Source organism: Centruroides sculpturatus, unplaced genomic scaffold, assembly GCF_000671375.1.
Source record: "Centruroides sculpturatus isolate CEXI.00-Female unplaced genomic scaffold, Cexi_2.0 scaffold653, whole genome shotgun sequence".
In the NCBI taxonomy this organism is placed as follows: Eukaryota; Metazoa; Arthropoda; class Arachnida; order Scorpiones; family Buthidae; genus Centruroides; species Centruroides sculpturatus.
The window spans coordinates 263,785-281,653 of NW_019384874.1; the positions used below are offsets into that span (position 1 = coordinate 263,785).

At 30.0% G+C, this 17,869-nt stretch overlaps 1 protein-coding gene across 1 annotated transcript in view; it reads right to left on the bottom strand.

Annotated features, from left to right (window-relative positions):
- LOC111630924 (type 2 phosphatidylinositol 4,5-bisphosphate 4-phosphatase-like) overlaps window positions 1–17,869 on the bottom strand; it is a 59,769-nt gene that overhangs the window by 32,787 nt on the left and 9,113 nt on the right. The window contains exon 3 of the mRNA XM_023375083.1: window positions 9,107–9,279. Within this exon, the coding sequence (XP_023230851.1) occupies window positions 9,107–9,279 (173 nt within the window). The remainder of the gene's footprint in view (window positions 1–9,106; window positions 9,280–17,869) is intronic.

A 17,869-nucleotide genomic window follows, 5' to 3' on the forward strand; every position in this document is an offset into this window, starting at 1 on the left:
TCTGTGCCAAGAGCTTGCACCCAGAAGTGATGTGTTGTATAGTTTCTGGCATGATGTGACATTTTCTGCATGTGTCATTTGTGAGTGTTGTATCTTTGAGTATGTGTTTTCTGTAGTTTTTAGTATTTATGACCTGATCCTGTATGGCAATCATGAATCCTTCCGTCTCCCCAAAGAGGCATCCCTGATCTAACCAGCTGTTTGACACAGTTTTGTCAACTTATTATTATATAAATAAAACAGAAATGAAGCAATATGATAAAGAAATTTTATTGTTCAATAAGCATGTGCATTTTCTACATGAAGTATAGGAGGTTCTTTCTTGGCATTCCATTTTTTTTTTTTTTGTTTCACATATAATTACATCTACAATGAAGTAAAACAGAAAAACAAAATGTTTTAATGTTTGAGATGGTATAACTGCATAAACTGCATAATTGTGTTGTGCTTCTAATGACTGCCAAAAAGACACAGGATGTGTGGGAGTGGATTATGAGACATTTTTACTTACATTCTAGCAATTTTTTGTAGGATATACCATCATTATGGATTATCCTCAAAATTATAGCAGTTAGCATGTCTAAGTAAGAAATGCTAACAATGGCTGCTTAGAGAAAAATGATCTACATATCTTATTCCTAAACTATACCAAACATATTAACTTTAAGGCAATCTTTCTATTTATTGACTTTTTATAGCTTGTTTGCTCAGTTCCTCAAAGTTTCACTCAAAACTAAATATAGAACATTCACTGCACAGCAAATGTACTTTCAATTTTGTTTAATCACAACACCCAAGTCTTTTGTGATCTAGATATCATTTTGCAATAGTGTTTTCTGTACCATTAGGAGATTAAAAAATTACAAAAACATAAAAACTGACAATTTCTGTATTAAATAATATTTCATACACAGTCGACTCCCTATAACATGGTAGATATGTTCTGGTTTTTATGAATCCATTTTCTACGAGTCCAGCCAATCACAGCCCGACACGTATGCAATTTACAAACTACAGCTGTTTGAAAGGTTTCTTTCATAAAATTAATTGATTCTAGACTAATTCGACTCAACATTTCCAAAATATGTATAATTTTTTGGGAATAATCCATATAAACTATGCTATAAACAAAAAAGTGTAGGATTACTTACCAAGCGTGCACCGTTCGACTATGCCATTGCTTAAGCTTGTTGTCGTCATGGAGAGGCACATTGAACAGGGGCACGCACATTTCCTGATAAATTATTTTTTCTGTGAAAAATTCGCTGAACTTTGGAGACATCATTAATATAAATATAATTTTTATGGCCGTCATATAATAAATGGTTTTTAGTAGGTCCTCTGCTCATTTAAACTCAACGGTTTGTGCAATATCTGCTATTGGTCTAGATTCGACCAATCTTGTCATGACACGAGTCGGCAATGACATTTTAATGAATTATAGGAGTTTTTTTTAGCATATTTGTATGAATACTGTTGCAATTATTTTGCCGTGATATAGGAATCCGAACTATAGGAACCCATGTTATAGTTGGGGTCGACTGTATTTTAATTGAAATATTTGGTAAAACAAGCATGTTTATTTTTGAATAACTATTTTCAAAATGTAGTAAAAAATGTTGATACTGTCTATCAGCATTATTATTTTTACTTGAAGCATCCCTACAAGTACTTTCAACAAACGTTAAAACATATTCCATAGGATGTGTCAATACATTGAAAAAACATCAAAAACAATCATAATAATAATATAGATAGAAATAAAACAGGTTGGGGTGTGAAAAATGTACAATTTAGATTTAATTTGAATGAAAATTATTGCACCAACCTCCTGTATAACATGTGCCATATTGCTAGAAGGTTGATTGAAGGTTCGCTAACATGAAATATGCATTGTTATGTAAAATGACTCCCATATGAAAATGATATGCAATCCGAGCATTTAAGTAGGGAGGCATCAGTCCATAATACATTAATTATTTTATGAAGTATTTCTCGCAAATTCAGTAGAAGTTCTGCAATTTCCGATATCATCTCAATGCTCTTGAAAGAGGCTAGCCAATTTTGAATTAATTCCAAATTATGCATTTATTGCACACTAACCTTTTTTATTTCTATCTTATTTATTTTTTTTTTTTTTCTTCGATGTATTGACACATCTTGTGGAATATGTTTTAATTTTTCCGTTTAGAACACTTTAACCTATATTTTAAATTGTAAGGTTCCATTATTCCATACCTGAAGAAGAAAATCTGTAGTTTGTTGAAAGTACTTGTAGCATTGTTTCAAGTAAAAAATAATATCAATAATAGACTTATCACACTACACCTTTTTTGCAGAGATAGTTTTATTGAAAAACTAATGTTTTCAATAAAATTAAACATATCCTATTTAATGGAACGCCAATGTTCTTTTTCTATCATTAAGCCTGAGAATGGCTATAGAGTAAGCCAAAAACATTAGTTTTTTTAATAAAACTAACTCGGAAAAAAAAAGGTGTAGTGTGATAAGTTAATTATTTGCTGAGCATGTTCTGTTTAACATCAATAGATATTATCAACATTTTTCTTAAAGATTTTGGTGTCAGAAGAAGCAATTTCTGAGCATTTTGTATCAAAATTTAATATATTTTATTTACTTTTAAGTAACAAAATAAAGAAAAAATAAAATAATCTGTTCTAAAAAATAAATTTTATGCATTTGATATAATACTTATATCAAAATTATAATTTTCTAACGATGGTGTTTTAAATTCAAAATCACAGCATAAATGTATTTCAAATTCAAACAAATTTAAACAATTTCATATAAAACTTACTGTAGCTTCATTACAATTATTACATTTAACTACATATTGTTCTTGTTTTCCTGTTAATTCAATAGCTGCAGTACAAACTTGGCATGTTATGACTGGTGTTCCATTTTCAGAAGAAACTGATGGAGGTGGAAGCTCTTGTGGACTAATAGGTGAAACTATAACATGGTCAACTGCTGAAAAATAAAAGGAAGATGTATTATATTATTATTATGAAGAAAATATGTTTAAACTCTTTACAACAATAAAAAAAATTCAAACAACACAATTTGTACTACACAATAAGAAATTTTATTGTACAAAAACAAGTTCAATATAAATGAATCATTGAAAGAAAAAAAAATGTTTTTCAGTTCACTAGGACGTTAAAGTTTAAAACATATAATTCTTATATAATTATATGTCATTATTTCTATAATAGTTAAACATTTATGAATAAAGATTGGTTAATTATTATAAAACTAAGTTTGAATGTTAATAGTTTGATTCCATGAAAGAATGATTTAAAATCTAGAATTAGTAGTTAGACATATTGTTATATTAGTTATTCAAGTAAAGTATAAATGAATTTGTAAATCTTTTATTATTATACTTGAATTTTAGTTAATGTACAAGTACTTCCTATAATTTTGTTATACAATATCATTAAGAATTTTGAATTTTATGTAGTTAGTGATTATTGTTAATAACTATTTCTTGATCATAACAACTATAATTCTTAAAATCCAGATTGCCTTAATCTAGTATCATACATCATTCTTATAACATCAGTTTCAATTCTTCAGCTTCTTATGAATGTACAAGATTTATTCTCAGTCCAAATTTATACTTTTCACTTATTTTATTTCTATCTCTATCTCTTGCAATTATGATTCTATATACAGTAAAGCTTCCCTTCTAACCAACAGAAAAATTCTCTAAAATTTTTCCATTGATTTAAATGGGATGTAGACTTCTGTTTTGTGACCTACTCCAATATGTGACTTTATTTTTTTGGTCCCTTCTATATGAATCAGAAATATGCAACCACTTGCTAAGTCCCTAAGCACAGAAGATTGGGGGTGCCTTTATATAATTTAATGACATCATAAACTAATAACTTCTATAATAATTCTAGCTATAGAAAGATTTATGAATAATGATATACAATTGCAAGTGTAAAATTGCTTTATTTTTTCCAATTTCAACCCGAGGCACCAAGACACATCTCACATGCCTAAATTATCAGTAATTTAATATTCTGGAAAAAGAAAATATTCCATATAGTGTTGCCACCTTTTGAAAATTGCTGATCCGGATGGCAGGTCAGGTTTGTTCGAACAGAAGTTCCTGACGCATGCGCAATGTCATTTTACAATGCGAAGAATAACGTGCATGGTGGTTCTAAATCAGTTACAGTTAGGGACTAGGGGCTTGCGTAGGAGTAACCTAAATTAAGAACAGGTACAGATGACTTAGCTCTATTGGATATTGGAGAGACGTGTACAATTGTACACTAAAAAAAAAAAAAGGGTCAACGACAGGTTACGCACCACACGTTGGCATAAACAGACTAACATGGCAGAATTGCAGACGAGTTTCAATGAGTGAGAGTTCTTTCACTGTTAAAATAGTGTAAATTTGTAAAAATATTTGCAAGAACTTTGTTTCATCATAATTTCACAATTTTCCGGACAAAATTAATAGTTCATCCAGACAGTGAGTCAATTCCCGGACTGTCCAGGTGAAAACCGGATGGGTGGTAACACTAATTCCAAATTATTTAATTATAAATATTAAACTTATTAATAGATTGCACCTAATGTCTCCCTATAATCCATGAAAAATTATTTAGAAATTAATTAAAAATAATTGCAGAAAAGTAGCCTGATGTAATCCAGTAATTGCTTGGCTTTTTACTAACATATTGTATTTCAAGATGTTTGTATATGTATTAGTTTACTTGCTTGAAATATCTTAAGTTTTGAAGAAACATCTTCCATGTCTTTGCAAGTTGCAAATTCTATGATACTGTAAATTAAAATAAACGTTATAAATGACACCCTCTGCTTTTGCACTCACTTCCCATATGCGACTACTTTTAATTTTTCCCAAGAGTGGTCACAAATGCAGCTTTACTGTATACAATCACATTGGAATGTCAATCTTCACATTCACAATTGCTTTTATTTATTCTATTCCTCCAAAATTTAGAATCTCTAAAATGCTTCTTATGTTCAGGATAAACAAGCAATTTATAATTCACTAAACAGCAAAAGTACTGATGACAAATGTATGGTGATATTATAAAAGTTAATTGATTACACAAATTGAGAGAGAATTCTTATAAATTATATCCTTTTGATGTAATTTTCTGAAAACTGCATTTGCCATACACCACAGTACTACAATTCAAACCTGTAAAAATGCAGTAAAATTTTAATTTTCAAATGTTTTTGGTCATCTTAATGTTCAGGACAAAAACAAATTTCAATTTAATTTGAAGAACAAAAGCTGAAATTACAACTTTATTTTTCTTCTTTTTAAATTTAAATTTGTCTCTTTCTATCCTGAAGGTCATTTAAGATGACAAAATATCAGGTCAGTCCATAAGTTCGTGCGCATTAGTAGCATGTATGGATTTCGCGACTATTTATTACCAGATCGATAAGATTCCGAACCTGTCGAAACTTGTCATCGCTTGACCGTTGTATTCGTCAGTTTGTCACCAAATTTCGTAAAGATCAGACGCATATTAGTACCAATAAAAAATGAATATCGATAACGCATATAAACGTGCTGTGTTATATTTTTTCTTTTCGAGTGGTGAAACTGTCAGATCTGCAGCAATAAAAATTAATAGTGTACATGGTGCACATACTATTAGTGTGAGGACTGCCCAGAAATGGTTCGAANAATCAGCAAATTCATAAAATTTTTGTTTATTTTGAACAATCCGGATAATCGAAAATCCGGATAATAGAGATCCGGATAATCGAGGTTCTACTGTAATATGGCAGGAAGTAGGTAGTTAGGCTGCAGTCTCTTGTTAAATTTAATAATTATAAAAAATTTATTAATATGAGTTTAGGATAGCCTGAAAGAAAAGATTGGGTGCACAGTAAGCAAGAGTTGCAGGACTCTAACCTGTAACTCTTGCTTACTGTGCACACACATTGCCTGTTATGCTATCCAGATCTCCATTCAACTTTTGCTTCCAGATTAATTAATTAACTAAATCAATCACTCAAATTTAACAAGAGATGGCAGTCTAACTGCGTACCTCCTGCCAAATTACTCAGTAATTATTTAGCCTTAATAGCTTTATAAAGATATATGACTGTGTATTAGACAATTACAATTGTTATTATTAATTTTGAAGTTTTCTGTTTTGAAATGGAGAAAGCAAGCATAAAAAAATAACTTTTGCTGTTATTTATTGACTATCATCTTGTTTTAACAGTGTTTTCTGTTACTTACATATAATCATTCATTTTACAGTTCTTGTTTTACAAAATAGAAAGAATCAAATTTACTAAGCAAAAATAAAATTTTTTCACATTCTGTTATTCATTAGAAATTTCAATCTGAATTAAGCTTAAGAGTTCTCCACAGAAAACAAGTGTTCGATAACTGACTCTAGAATTTGTATTATTGAATATTATCCACATTAATATTATTTTCAATTTAATTTTATTGAGTTTGTTTTAGCATTTATTATTATTATATAAATAAAACAGAAATGAAGCAATATGATAAAGAAATTTTATTGTTCAATAAGCATGTGCATTTTCTACATGAAGTATAGGAGGTTCTTTCTTGGCATTCCATTTTTTTTTTTTTGTTTCACATATAATTACATCTACAATGAAGTAAAACAGAAAAACAAAATGTTTTAATGTTTGAGATGGTATAACTGCATAAACTGCATAATTGTGTTGTGCTTCTAATGACTGCCAAAAAGACACAGGATGTGTGGGAGTGGATTATGAGACATTTTTACTTACATTCTAGCAATTTTTTGTAGGATATACCATCATTATGGATTATCCTCAAAATTATAGCAGTTAGCATGTCTAAGTAAGAAATGCTAACAATGGCTGCTTAGAGAAAAATGATCTACATATCTTATTCCTAAACTATACCAAACATATTAACTTTAAGGCAATCTTTCTATTTATTGACTTTTTATAGCTTGTTTGCTCAGTTCCTCAAAGTTTCACTCAAAACTAAATATAGAACATTCACTGCACAGCAAATGTACTTTCAATTTTGTTTAATCACAACACCCAAGTCTTTTGTGATCTAGATATCATTTTGCAATAGTGTTTTCTGTACCATTAGGAGATTAAAAAATTACAAAAACATAAAAACTGACAATTTCTGTATTAAATAATATTTCATACACAGTCGACTCCCTATAACATGGTAGATATGTTCTGGTTTTTATGAATCCATTTTCTACGAGTCCAGCCAATCACAGCCCGACACGTATGCAATTTACAAACTACAGCTGTTTGAAAGGTTTCTTTCATAAAATTAATTGATTCTAGACTAATTCGACTCAACATTTCCAAAATATGTATAATTTTTTGGGAATAATCCATATAAACTATGCTATAAACAAAAAAGTGTAGGATTACTTACCAAGCGTGCACCGTTCGACTATGCCATTGCTTAAGCTTGTTGTCGTCATGGAGAGGCACATTGAACAGGGGCACGCACATTTCCTGATAAATTATTTTTTCTGTGAAAAATTCGCTGAACTTTGGAGACATCATTAATATAAATATAATTTTTATGGCCGTCATATAATAAATGGTTTTTAGTAGGTCCTCTGCTCATTTAAACTCAACGGTTTGTGCAATATCTGCTATTGGTCTAGATTCGACCAATCTTGTCATGACACGAGTCGGCAATGACATTTTAATGAATTATAGGAGTTTTTTTTAGCATATTTGTATGAATACTGTTGCAATTATTTTGCCGTGATATAGGAATCCGAACTATAGGAACCCATGTTATAGTTGGGGTCGACTGTATTTTAATTGAAATATTTGGTAAAACAAGCATGTTTATTTTTGAATAACTATTTTCAAAATGTAGTAAAAAATGTTGATACTGTCTATCAGCATTATTATTTTTACTTGAAGCATCCCTACAAGTACTTTCAACAAACGTTAAAACATATTCCATAGGATGTGTCAATACATTGAAAAAACATCAAAAACAATCATAATAATAATATAGATAGAAATAAAACAGGTTGGGGTGTGAAAAATGTACAATTTAGATTTAATTTGAATGAAAATTATTGCACCAACCTCCTGTATAACATGTGCCATATTGCTAGAAGGTTGATTGAAGGTTCGCTAACATGAAATATGCATTGTTATGTAAAATGACTCCCATATGAAAATGATATGCAATCCGAGCATTTAAGTAGGGAGGCATCAGTCCATAATACATTAATTATTTTATGAAGTATTTCTCGCAAATTCAGTAGAAGTTCTGCAATTTCCGATATCATCTCAATGCTCTTGAAAGAGGCTAGCCAATTTTGAATTAATTCCAAATTATGCATTTATTGCACACTAACCTTTTTTATTTCTATCTTATTTATTTTTTTTTTTTCTTCGATGTATTGACACATCTTGTGGAATATGTTTTAATTTTTCCGTTTAGAACACTTTAACCTATATTTTAAATTGTAAGGTTCCATTATTCCATACCTGAAGAAGAAAATCTGTAGTTTGTTGAAAGTACTTGTAGCATTGTTTCAAGTAAAAAATAATATCAATAATAGACTTATCACACTACACCTTTTTTGCAGAGATAGTTTTATTGAAAAACTAATGTTTTCAATAAAATTAAACATATCCTATTTAATGGAACGCCAATGTTCTTTTTCTATCATTAAGCCTGAGAATGGCTATAGAGTAAGCCAAAAACATTAGTTTTTTTAATAAAACTAACTCGGAAAAAAAAAGGTGTAGTGTGATAAGTTAATTATTTGCTGAGCATGTTCTGTTTAACATCAATAGATATTATCAACATTTTTCTTAAAGATTTTGGTGTCAGAAGAAGCAATTTCTGAGCATTTTGTATCAAAATTTAATATATTTTATTTACTTTTAAGTAACAAAATAAAGAAAAAATAAAATAATCTGTTCTAAAAAATAAATTTTATGCATTTGATATAATACTTATATCAAAATTATAATTTTCTAACGATGGTGTTTTAAATTCAAAATCACAGCATAAATGTATTTCAAATTCAAACAAATTTAAACAATTTCATATAAAACTTACTGTAGCTTCATTACAATTATTACATTTAACTACATATTGTTCTTGTTTTCCTGTTAATTCAATAGCTGCAGTACAAACTTGGCATGTTATGACTGGTGTTCCATTTTCAGAAGAAACTGATGGAGGTGGAAGCTCTTGTGGACTAATAGGTGAAACTATAACATGGTCAACTGCTGAAAAATAAAAGGAAGATGTATTATATTATTATTATGAAGAAAATATGTTTAAACTCTTTACAACAATAAAAAAAATTCAAACAACACAATTTGTACTACACAATAAGAAATTTTATTGTACAAAAACAAGTTCAATATAAATGAATCATTGAAAGAAAAAAAAATGTTTTTCAGTTCACTAGGACGTTAAAGTTTAAAACATATAATTCTTATATAATTATATGTCATTATTTCTATAATAGTTAAACATTTATGAATAAAGATTGGTTAATTATTATAAAACTAAGTTTGAATGTTAATAGTTTGATTCCATGAAAGAATGATTTAAAATCTAGAATTAGTAGTTAGACATATTGTTATATTAGTTATTCAAGTAAAGTATAAATGAATTTGTAAATCTTTTATTATTATACTTGAATTTTAGTTAATGTACAAGTACTTCCTATAATTTTGTTATACAATATCATTAAGAATTTTGAATTTTATGTAGTTAGTGATTATTGTTAATAACTATTTCTTGATCATAACAACTATAATTCTTAAAATCCAGATTGCCTTAATCTAGTATCATACATCATTCTTATAACATCAGTTTCAATTCTTCAGCTTCTTATGAATGTACAAGATTTATTCTCAGTCCAAATTTATACTTTTCACTTATTTTATTTCTATCTCTATCTCTTGCAATTATGATTCTATATACAGTAAAGCTTCCCTTCTAACCAACAGAAAAATTCTCTAAAATTTTTCCATTGATTTAAATGGGATGTAGACTTCTGTTTTGTGACCTACTCCAATATGTGACTTTATTTTTTTGGTCCCTTCTATATGAATCAGAAATATGCAACCACTTGCTAAGTCCCTAAGCACAGAAGATTGGGGGTGCCTTTATATAATTTAATGACATCATAAACTAATAACTTCTATAATAATTCTAGCTATAGAAAGATTTATGAATAATGATATACAATTGCAAGTGTAAAATTGCTTTATTTTTTCCAATTTCAACCCGAGGCACCAAGACACATCTCACATGCCTAAATTATCAGTAATTTAATATTCTGGAAAAAGAAAATATTCCATATAGTGTTGCCACCTTTTGAAAATTGCTGATCCGGATGGCAGGTCAGGTTTGTTCGAACAGAAGTTCCTGACGCATGCGCAATGTCATTTTACAATGCGAAGAATAACGTGCATGGTGGTTCTAAATCAGTTACAGTTAGGGACTAGGGGCTTGCGTAGGAGTAACCTAAATTAAGAACAGGTACAGATGACTTAGCTCTATTGGATATTGGAGAGACGTGTACAATTGTACACTAAAAAAAAGAAAAGGGTCAACGACAGGTTACGCACCACACGTTGGCATAAACAGACTAACATGGCAGAATTGCAGACGAGTTTCAATGAGTGAGAGTTCTTTCACTGTTAAAATAGTGTAAATTTGTAAAAATATTTGCAAGAACTTTGTTTCATCATAATTTCACAATTTTCCGGACAAAATTAATAGTTCATCCAGACAGTGAGTCAATTCCCGGACTGTCCAGGTGAAAACCGGATGGGTGGTAACACTAATTCCAAATTATTTAATTATAAATATTAAACTTATTAATAGATTGCACCTAATGTCTCCCTATAATCCATGAAAAATTATTTAGAAATTAATTAAAAATAATTGCAGAAAAGTAGCCTGATGTAATCCAGTAATTGCTTGGCTTTTTACTAACATATTGTATTTCAAGATGTTTGTATATGTATTAGTTTACTTGCTTGAAATATCTTAAGTTTTGAAGAAACATCTTCCATGTCTTTGCAAGTTGCAAATTCTATGATACTGTAAATTAAAATAAACGTTATAAATGACACCCTCTGCTTTTGCACTCACTTCCCATATGCGACTACTTTTAATTTTTCCCAAGAGTGGTCACAAATGCAGCTTTACTGTATACAATCACATTGGAATGTCAATCTTCACATTCACAATTGCTTTTATTTATTCTATTCCTCCAAAATTTAGAATCTCTAAAATGCTTCTTATGTTCAGGATAAACAAGCAATTTATAATTCACTAAACAGCAAAAGTACTGATGACAAATGTATGGTGATATTATAAAAGTTAATTGATTACACAAATTGAGAGAGAATTCTTATAAATTATATCCTTTTGATGTAATTTTCTGAAAACTGCATTTGCCATACACCACAGTACTACAATTCAAACCTGTAAAAATGCAGTAAAATTTTAATTTTCAAATGTTTTTGGTCATCTTAATGTTCAGGACAAAAACAAATTTCAATTTAATTTGAAGAACAAAAGCTGAAATTACAACTTTATTTTTCTTCTTTTTAAATTTAAATTTGTCTCTTTCTATCCTGAAGGTCATTTAAGATGACAAAATATCAGGTCAGTCCATAAGTTCGTGCGCATTAGTAGCATGTATGGATTTCGCGATTGTTTATTACCAGATCGATAAGATTCCGAACCTGTCGAAACTTGTCATCGCTTGACCGTTGTATTCGTCAGTTTGTCACCAAATTTCGTAAAGATCAGACGCATATTAGTACCAATAAAAAATGAATATCGATAACGCATATAAACGTGCTGTGTTATATTTTTTCTTTTCGAGTGGTGAAACTGTCAGATCTGCAGCAATAAAAATTAATAGTGTACATGGTGCACATACTATTAGTGTGAGGACTGCCCAGAAATGGTTCAAAAAATTTAAACTTGGAAAAAGCAACATTAATGATAAACCCCGTTCAGGACGTCCTGTCGATTTTGATAACGACGTTCTTAAAAATCTTGTGGAGTCAGAGCCACATTTCACAGTGGATCAGATCGCAGAAAAGATGCATTCATCTCATGGGACAGTCTTTCGCCATTTAAAGGAGATTGGAAAAGTATCCAAGTTTGGAAAGTGGGTACCACACGAGCTGTCCGAAGCCAATTGCCAGCAGCGATTAAACATCTGCATTTCCCTTCTATCGCGCTTTGAAAGAGAGCCATTTTTAGACTGTTTGGTAACAGGTGACGAAAAGTGGGTTATTTATGATAATGTCACCAGAAAAAGACAGCGGACAGACAAAGATAAGCAGCCAATTTCAACACCAAAGGCGTCTTTACATCCCAAAAAGGTTCTGCTAAGTGTGTGGTGGGATATGTATGGTGTCATTTATTATGAATTGTTAGAACCAAATAAAACCATTAATGCAGATGTATACAGTGAACAACTTTGCCGTTTAAATTCAGAATTGATTAAAAAACGCCCGCGATTGGTGAATATGAAGAAAGTGTTGTTCCACCATGATAACGCTAGACCGCATACGGCTCGAAAAACGCTGCAAAAAATTAATGAACTGAATTGGGAGCTTTTGCCGCATCCTGCATACTCCCCAGATATTGCCAAGTGATTTTCAGTTATTTCGTGCCTTACAAAATTTTTGCCAAGGCAAAAAGTTCAATTCTAAACAGGATATACAAAATGAACTCGGAAGATTTTTTGCTTCAAAACCAGAATCTTTTTACACCAATGGAATAAAAAAGCTACCAGAAAGATGGCGAGATATTGTAGATAGCGGAGGAAAATATATCATAGATTAAAATGTTAAATTCTGTTTTATTTACACCATTTAAAAATTTCGCCAAAATGCGCACGAACTTATGGACTGACCTGATATGTTTGAAAATTAAAATTATACTGCTTTTTACAGGTTTGAGTAGTAGTACTGTCTTTTTGACGTTTAAAGATGCAGAATGAGGAATCCAGTATACAAGTAAACACTAGAATAGATTTAACTGTTTTTATGCTGATGTTTGTTTATTAATATTACTTAATTTAAATATGCCAAATCTTTGATTCCAATAAAATTTCCAAATCATGTTTTGCAATACTTTCAATGTCATATTACTTGATAACAAATTATACTATATAATACTCTATATAGATTAAAATTATATATATATATACTTTTCAGAATGTATGCATTCAATATTCAATCTTCAAATTAAGCAATCTTACCAAATCTGTCAAGTATAATGTACTGTATTTTTGCAGAATGACTAGCATGCTACAGTGTGGGCTACACTGACCATCTATCATGACCTTAAAAATAACACCTTCCTCTCAAATTTCACACAATGCAGATGTTAATTGGTGTAAGCTGAAATAATTTGCAGCAAGTTTCTTAAATTTAATGTGTTTATTTTTGTATTTTTGAATCAAACAACATAAAATACACATACAAACAAAAAAAAAAAATAGCCTATAAAACACTTTAGGAATTCCACGAGTATTTTACATGATTAGAAAGAAGACAAAATGAAGAACATAAACATATAATCATAGTTTTTAATGTAATGCTAACAGTTTCACAGTTTTAGAATAAAAACTCATTCAGTTTTGTGTGACATATCTAGTATGTTTTTTTAAATGCACCCTCTAGAGAGGGATGTATTATCTCACTTAAACTGTCATGTTGGCATTTGCTGAAATAAACAAGCATACCAGTTTTTACCATACGGAAATATCTAATTTCATGGTCTTCCCTGCATACACCAGCATGCCAGTTATTCCATGAAAATATGATAAGATTTTACCATAGTACAAGGAATAATAATGATTCCAAGTTACAGCCTATAGCAGAATATTAAAAAGACCAAATCTGTCAAGACTAAGGCCTGCTATAGTCCATGCAGCAAAAGAGTAGACACAAAGCAGCTTAAGCTGGAAGGGTTTTTGTCAGATGAAAGGGATAGAAAGACACATGGAAGTTGACAATTACAATTACAGTAATAAAATCTGTACCCAAAAAAAAAACCATAAAACATTAACATTATTTGTGACAAAGATAGTACAAAACAGTTTTAAAAATGTAAAAACCAAAATAGCTGAAAGATAAGACCTAGATGTCAGCTCTACATCTCCTTTCATCTAACAGACTCTTCCAGCTCAGGCTGACTCATGTCTACTCTTTCACTGCACTGACTATACTGTAGTTGCTTTTAACATTACTAATATAAAAGCTGTGTGTATGGTATTTATTTTATGTACTGACAAAGTGTAGGCTACTTATTTTGTGGAAATATTAGCTATAGAATAAATGTTTTATTGATTTTGCATTTACATTATAGTGACATCAACCTCATTTACTTCATGCTTGATGAGGGAATTTCCCTTAAGTTGTAACTTTAAATATTTTGGCAAATGGTGTATTTTAAACTTCATTAAACTTAAACTTTAAAAAGATAGCCTCATTATGTCACTTATATAACAAATCTTTTAAAATCTTTCCATAGTGACCACATGATATTCTATTATCCAAGTGGAAGTAACAATCTAACAAGCCCATTATTTAGAAAGTGTTATCACTCATCTATCTAATATATATATAATTTATCTTTGTTTTATCAATGTGAAATTAAGAAATGGCTTTGTCAAGGGCTGCAGAAATAGCATCACAACATCAATCATCAAAACAATATTAAGGTATCTGTTACTAAAAGAAGATAGCAAGGAAATTTTTTAAATGACAATGGAGTGTTTACTCAGAATGTAATGTATAAAGAAATTTTATGAAGAAAATTTGTATTATTATTTTAATATAAAGACCTGAACCAGTTCGTGTATGTAAGTGAATTCTCTATAACTATTATTTTTGTCCATTCCAGGTGAAATTTTGTTTTGTTGCTCTTTATGTTACAGCAGTACAAACTACTTAATATGTAGAAATATCATTAACTCTTCTTGAATTACTTGAAATCTCAATTCTTCAATCTCTAATTTCTCAAAAAGTATTCAGTCATGTTTGACAGGAGAATTTCTAACAATAACTATACTTATTATATTATTGTTATTATTAAAAGCACTTACAATTACAATATTACAATTTAATAATACTGTATTTCTATTAAAATGAAGAATTTTTGAACTTTCAGGAAAAAATTTCAATTTTAAAAATTATAAAAGTTATTTTTTAATATTTCTTATTGCATATAAACAGCCTCTTTGCATTAGCACAAATAGCAATGTTGGTGACGGTAGCACAAAACAATTTGCCCAAGGAAGTTGTCCTAGATTAGATGAATGAAATACTGCAGCATCACTATTTCATTCATCTGATTAGGACAGCTTCAGACAGGTAGTTTGGAATTACCACCAACAAGACCACTAACCTCAAGTAATAACAATAGCAATTTCCCTTATTATTTTGTAGTTGACAAAGCTTTTCCCCTTAAGAATTATCTAATGAAACCTTACCCAAAAAAATAAATTGGACAGAAAAAAATTCAATTACAGGTATCACATGTGCATTTGGTATGTCAGTGTCAAAATTCTGTATACAGTAGAACCTCGAAAACTCGGCTCTCGATAACCCGGCACTCCGGATAACTCGGCCACACCCTGGCAGGGCAAAAAAATCCTTAGTTAATTAATTTTCATTATAGACAGCTTTATAAAAGTATAAATCTGTCTTATCAGGTAAATTACTGTACACAGTGTATTCATTAATTTTCATTTTCATGTAGTAAAGGCTCTATGCCTTCATAAAGGACGTACTTTTCCTTTGTTTAAGGGTATTTGGGCAGTTTATTTTCTGTTATATTCTCAAGTAAACAATACATACAAGTACAGTATAGTATTTTCTGAGGAAACACTCGTACTTATTTTTTTAACCCCATTCCCGATAACCCGGCATTTTCACAAACTCGGCCACCCTTCGGTCCACATTAGGCCGAGTTTTCGAGGTTCTACTGTATTTGAAAGGCCAATATGTTGCAAGGAAGAAACAAATTCTGTAATCAGAGCTGCATATGTATTACATGACTTCATTCTAATACAACATGGAATTTACTGCCACCCTAAAAGCTAACACAGAATGAGTATCTCCCTATTAGGCCTCAAACAAAGGCAGTTAGTTCTGTTTACTAGGATATATTCAGAAGCTCAGCTTCTTCAAGAAAACCTCTGATTACTTTATATCAGTATGTACTATTCCTATAGAATCATGAAATCTAACTTGCCACTTCCAGCTTTGTCAGCTAAAACAAAGATTAGCATTGTAATTTGATAGTTTTGACTTATTTTTTAAATTACTATTAATAAATTGTATAAAGTCCTATTTTGCTATATACTCATTTAAATAAGATTCCTGATTTCAATTTAAAAAAAGTAGTGCGTCTGATTTTTCTGTAAAGAAAATTGATTTAATATCCATTGCTGTAACATATTACACGTATGTAAATTAAATTCAATACTTCAACTTTTCCTTTATAATAATGCACTTAATAAAGTTAATATAATAATAAAAATAAACAACACATACCAGTTCCATACTTTTTGGGCAACTTTTGCCCATGCTTTTACCTTTACATCTGGTCTGACTATAATTGGAAGAGTAATACCATAACCACAGATAAACTTCAATAACAGAAAAACTTAATATTTCATTACTGTTTCTTTAGCCATTTTATAATTCTCACAAAAAGAATTCTCCATTTTAACCAACTAAATGGCAAGTGACACAATGCAATCATGCATGTAAAGTTGCTTTCCACTCATTGCTTTTCAATTGCATATTACCTGAGATACGTTGAATTAAATAAGAATATCATTGCTCACAAGACCAGTTTAAAGCTTTATAACAGCATTGTAGTTGTGTTGTGGTCACAGTTGCTTTTGGTGAAAATAAGATCACAAAAATAATTTCATTACCTTACTGCTTATTAAGGTTACCAAACAAATATTCTTTATTTTAAAAATGTTTATGGCTCTGAGCCATCAGTTAATAACAGTTTTAAAACTAGAGAACAGCATATAAAAAAATGGAATGGACCATATAGAAATGTATCCTAAAAATCTGCACAAATTTCAACAGTATTTTCTGATAACTAAACCTCGAAAAACCGTTTTTTTTTTTCGAGGTTTAGTTGTTTTTACGAAGTGCAGTTAAAGAAGAGTGCATATTCTGATAATTTCAAATAATTGCACATGCTTATGAGAAAGCATACATTCCAGAATATTCTTGATTCCATTTATCAAAAATTTTACATAAATATTCCAGTGCAAAACTGGAAGGATTAAAGAAATCTGATTGAAAAATGTAAACTGGCAGATTTTATACTGGTGGAAAAATCAGAAAAATGAAAAATCTTATATATCAATAGTTAAACATTTCATTGCAATGAGAATTCCATAGCATACAGTGTATAGCATCATTTCAAGGGTAGATGCAAGGGAAAGCCTGCAGAAAGAAAAATGGAAAGTGGTCAAAAAAGGAGGAAAATAACTAAAAGCAAGAGGAACCAACTGAAAGAAGGCGGCTTGGTGGTAAAACTGGACAAATACTTGAAAACTGGAAAGAAAGTTAAAAATTTAACACTGACATGTTCAATATTGGCATAAGCTGGAAGTAGACAGTAACTAGAAAGACAACATACCTAACATACTTTTTCAGCAAATTACCCTTTAATCAAACTAATGTTTTCGGCTTTATTAATAATAATCAGCTTTCATGTTCTTTGAAACTTCAATTTGGAACAATATTTAAAATTCCATTAATTTTAGAATAATTTTACATTTATGTTATTTCA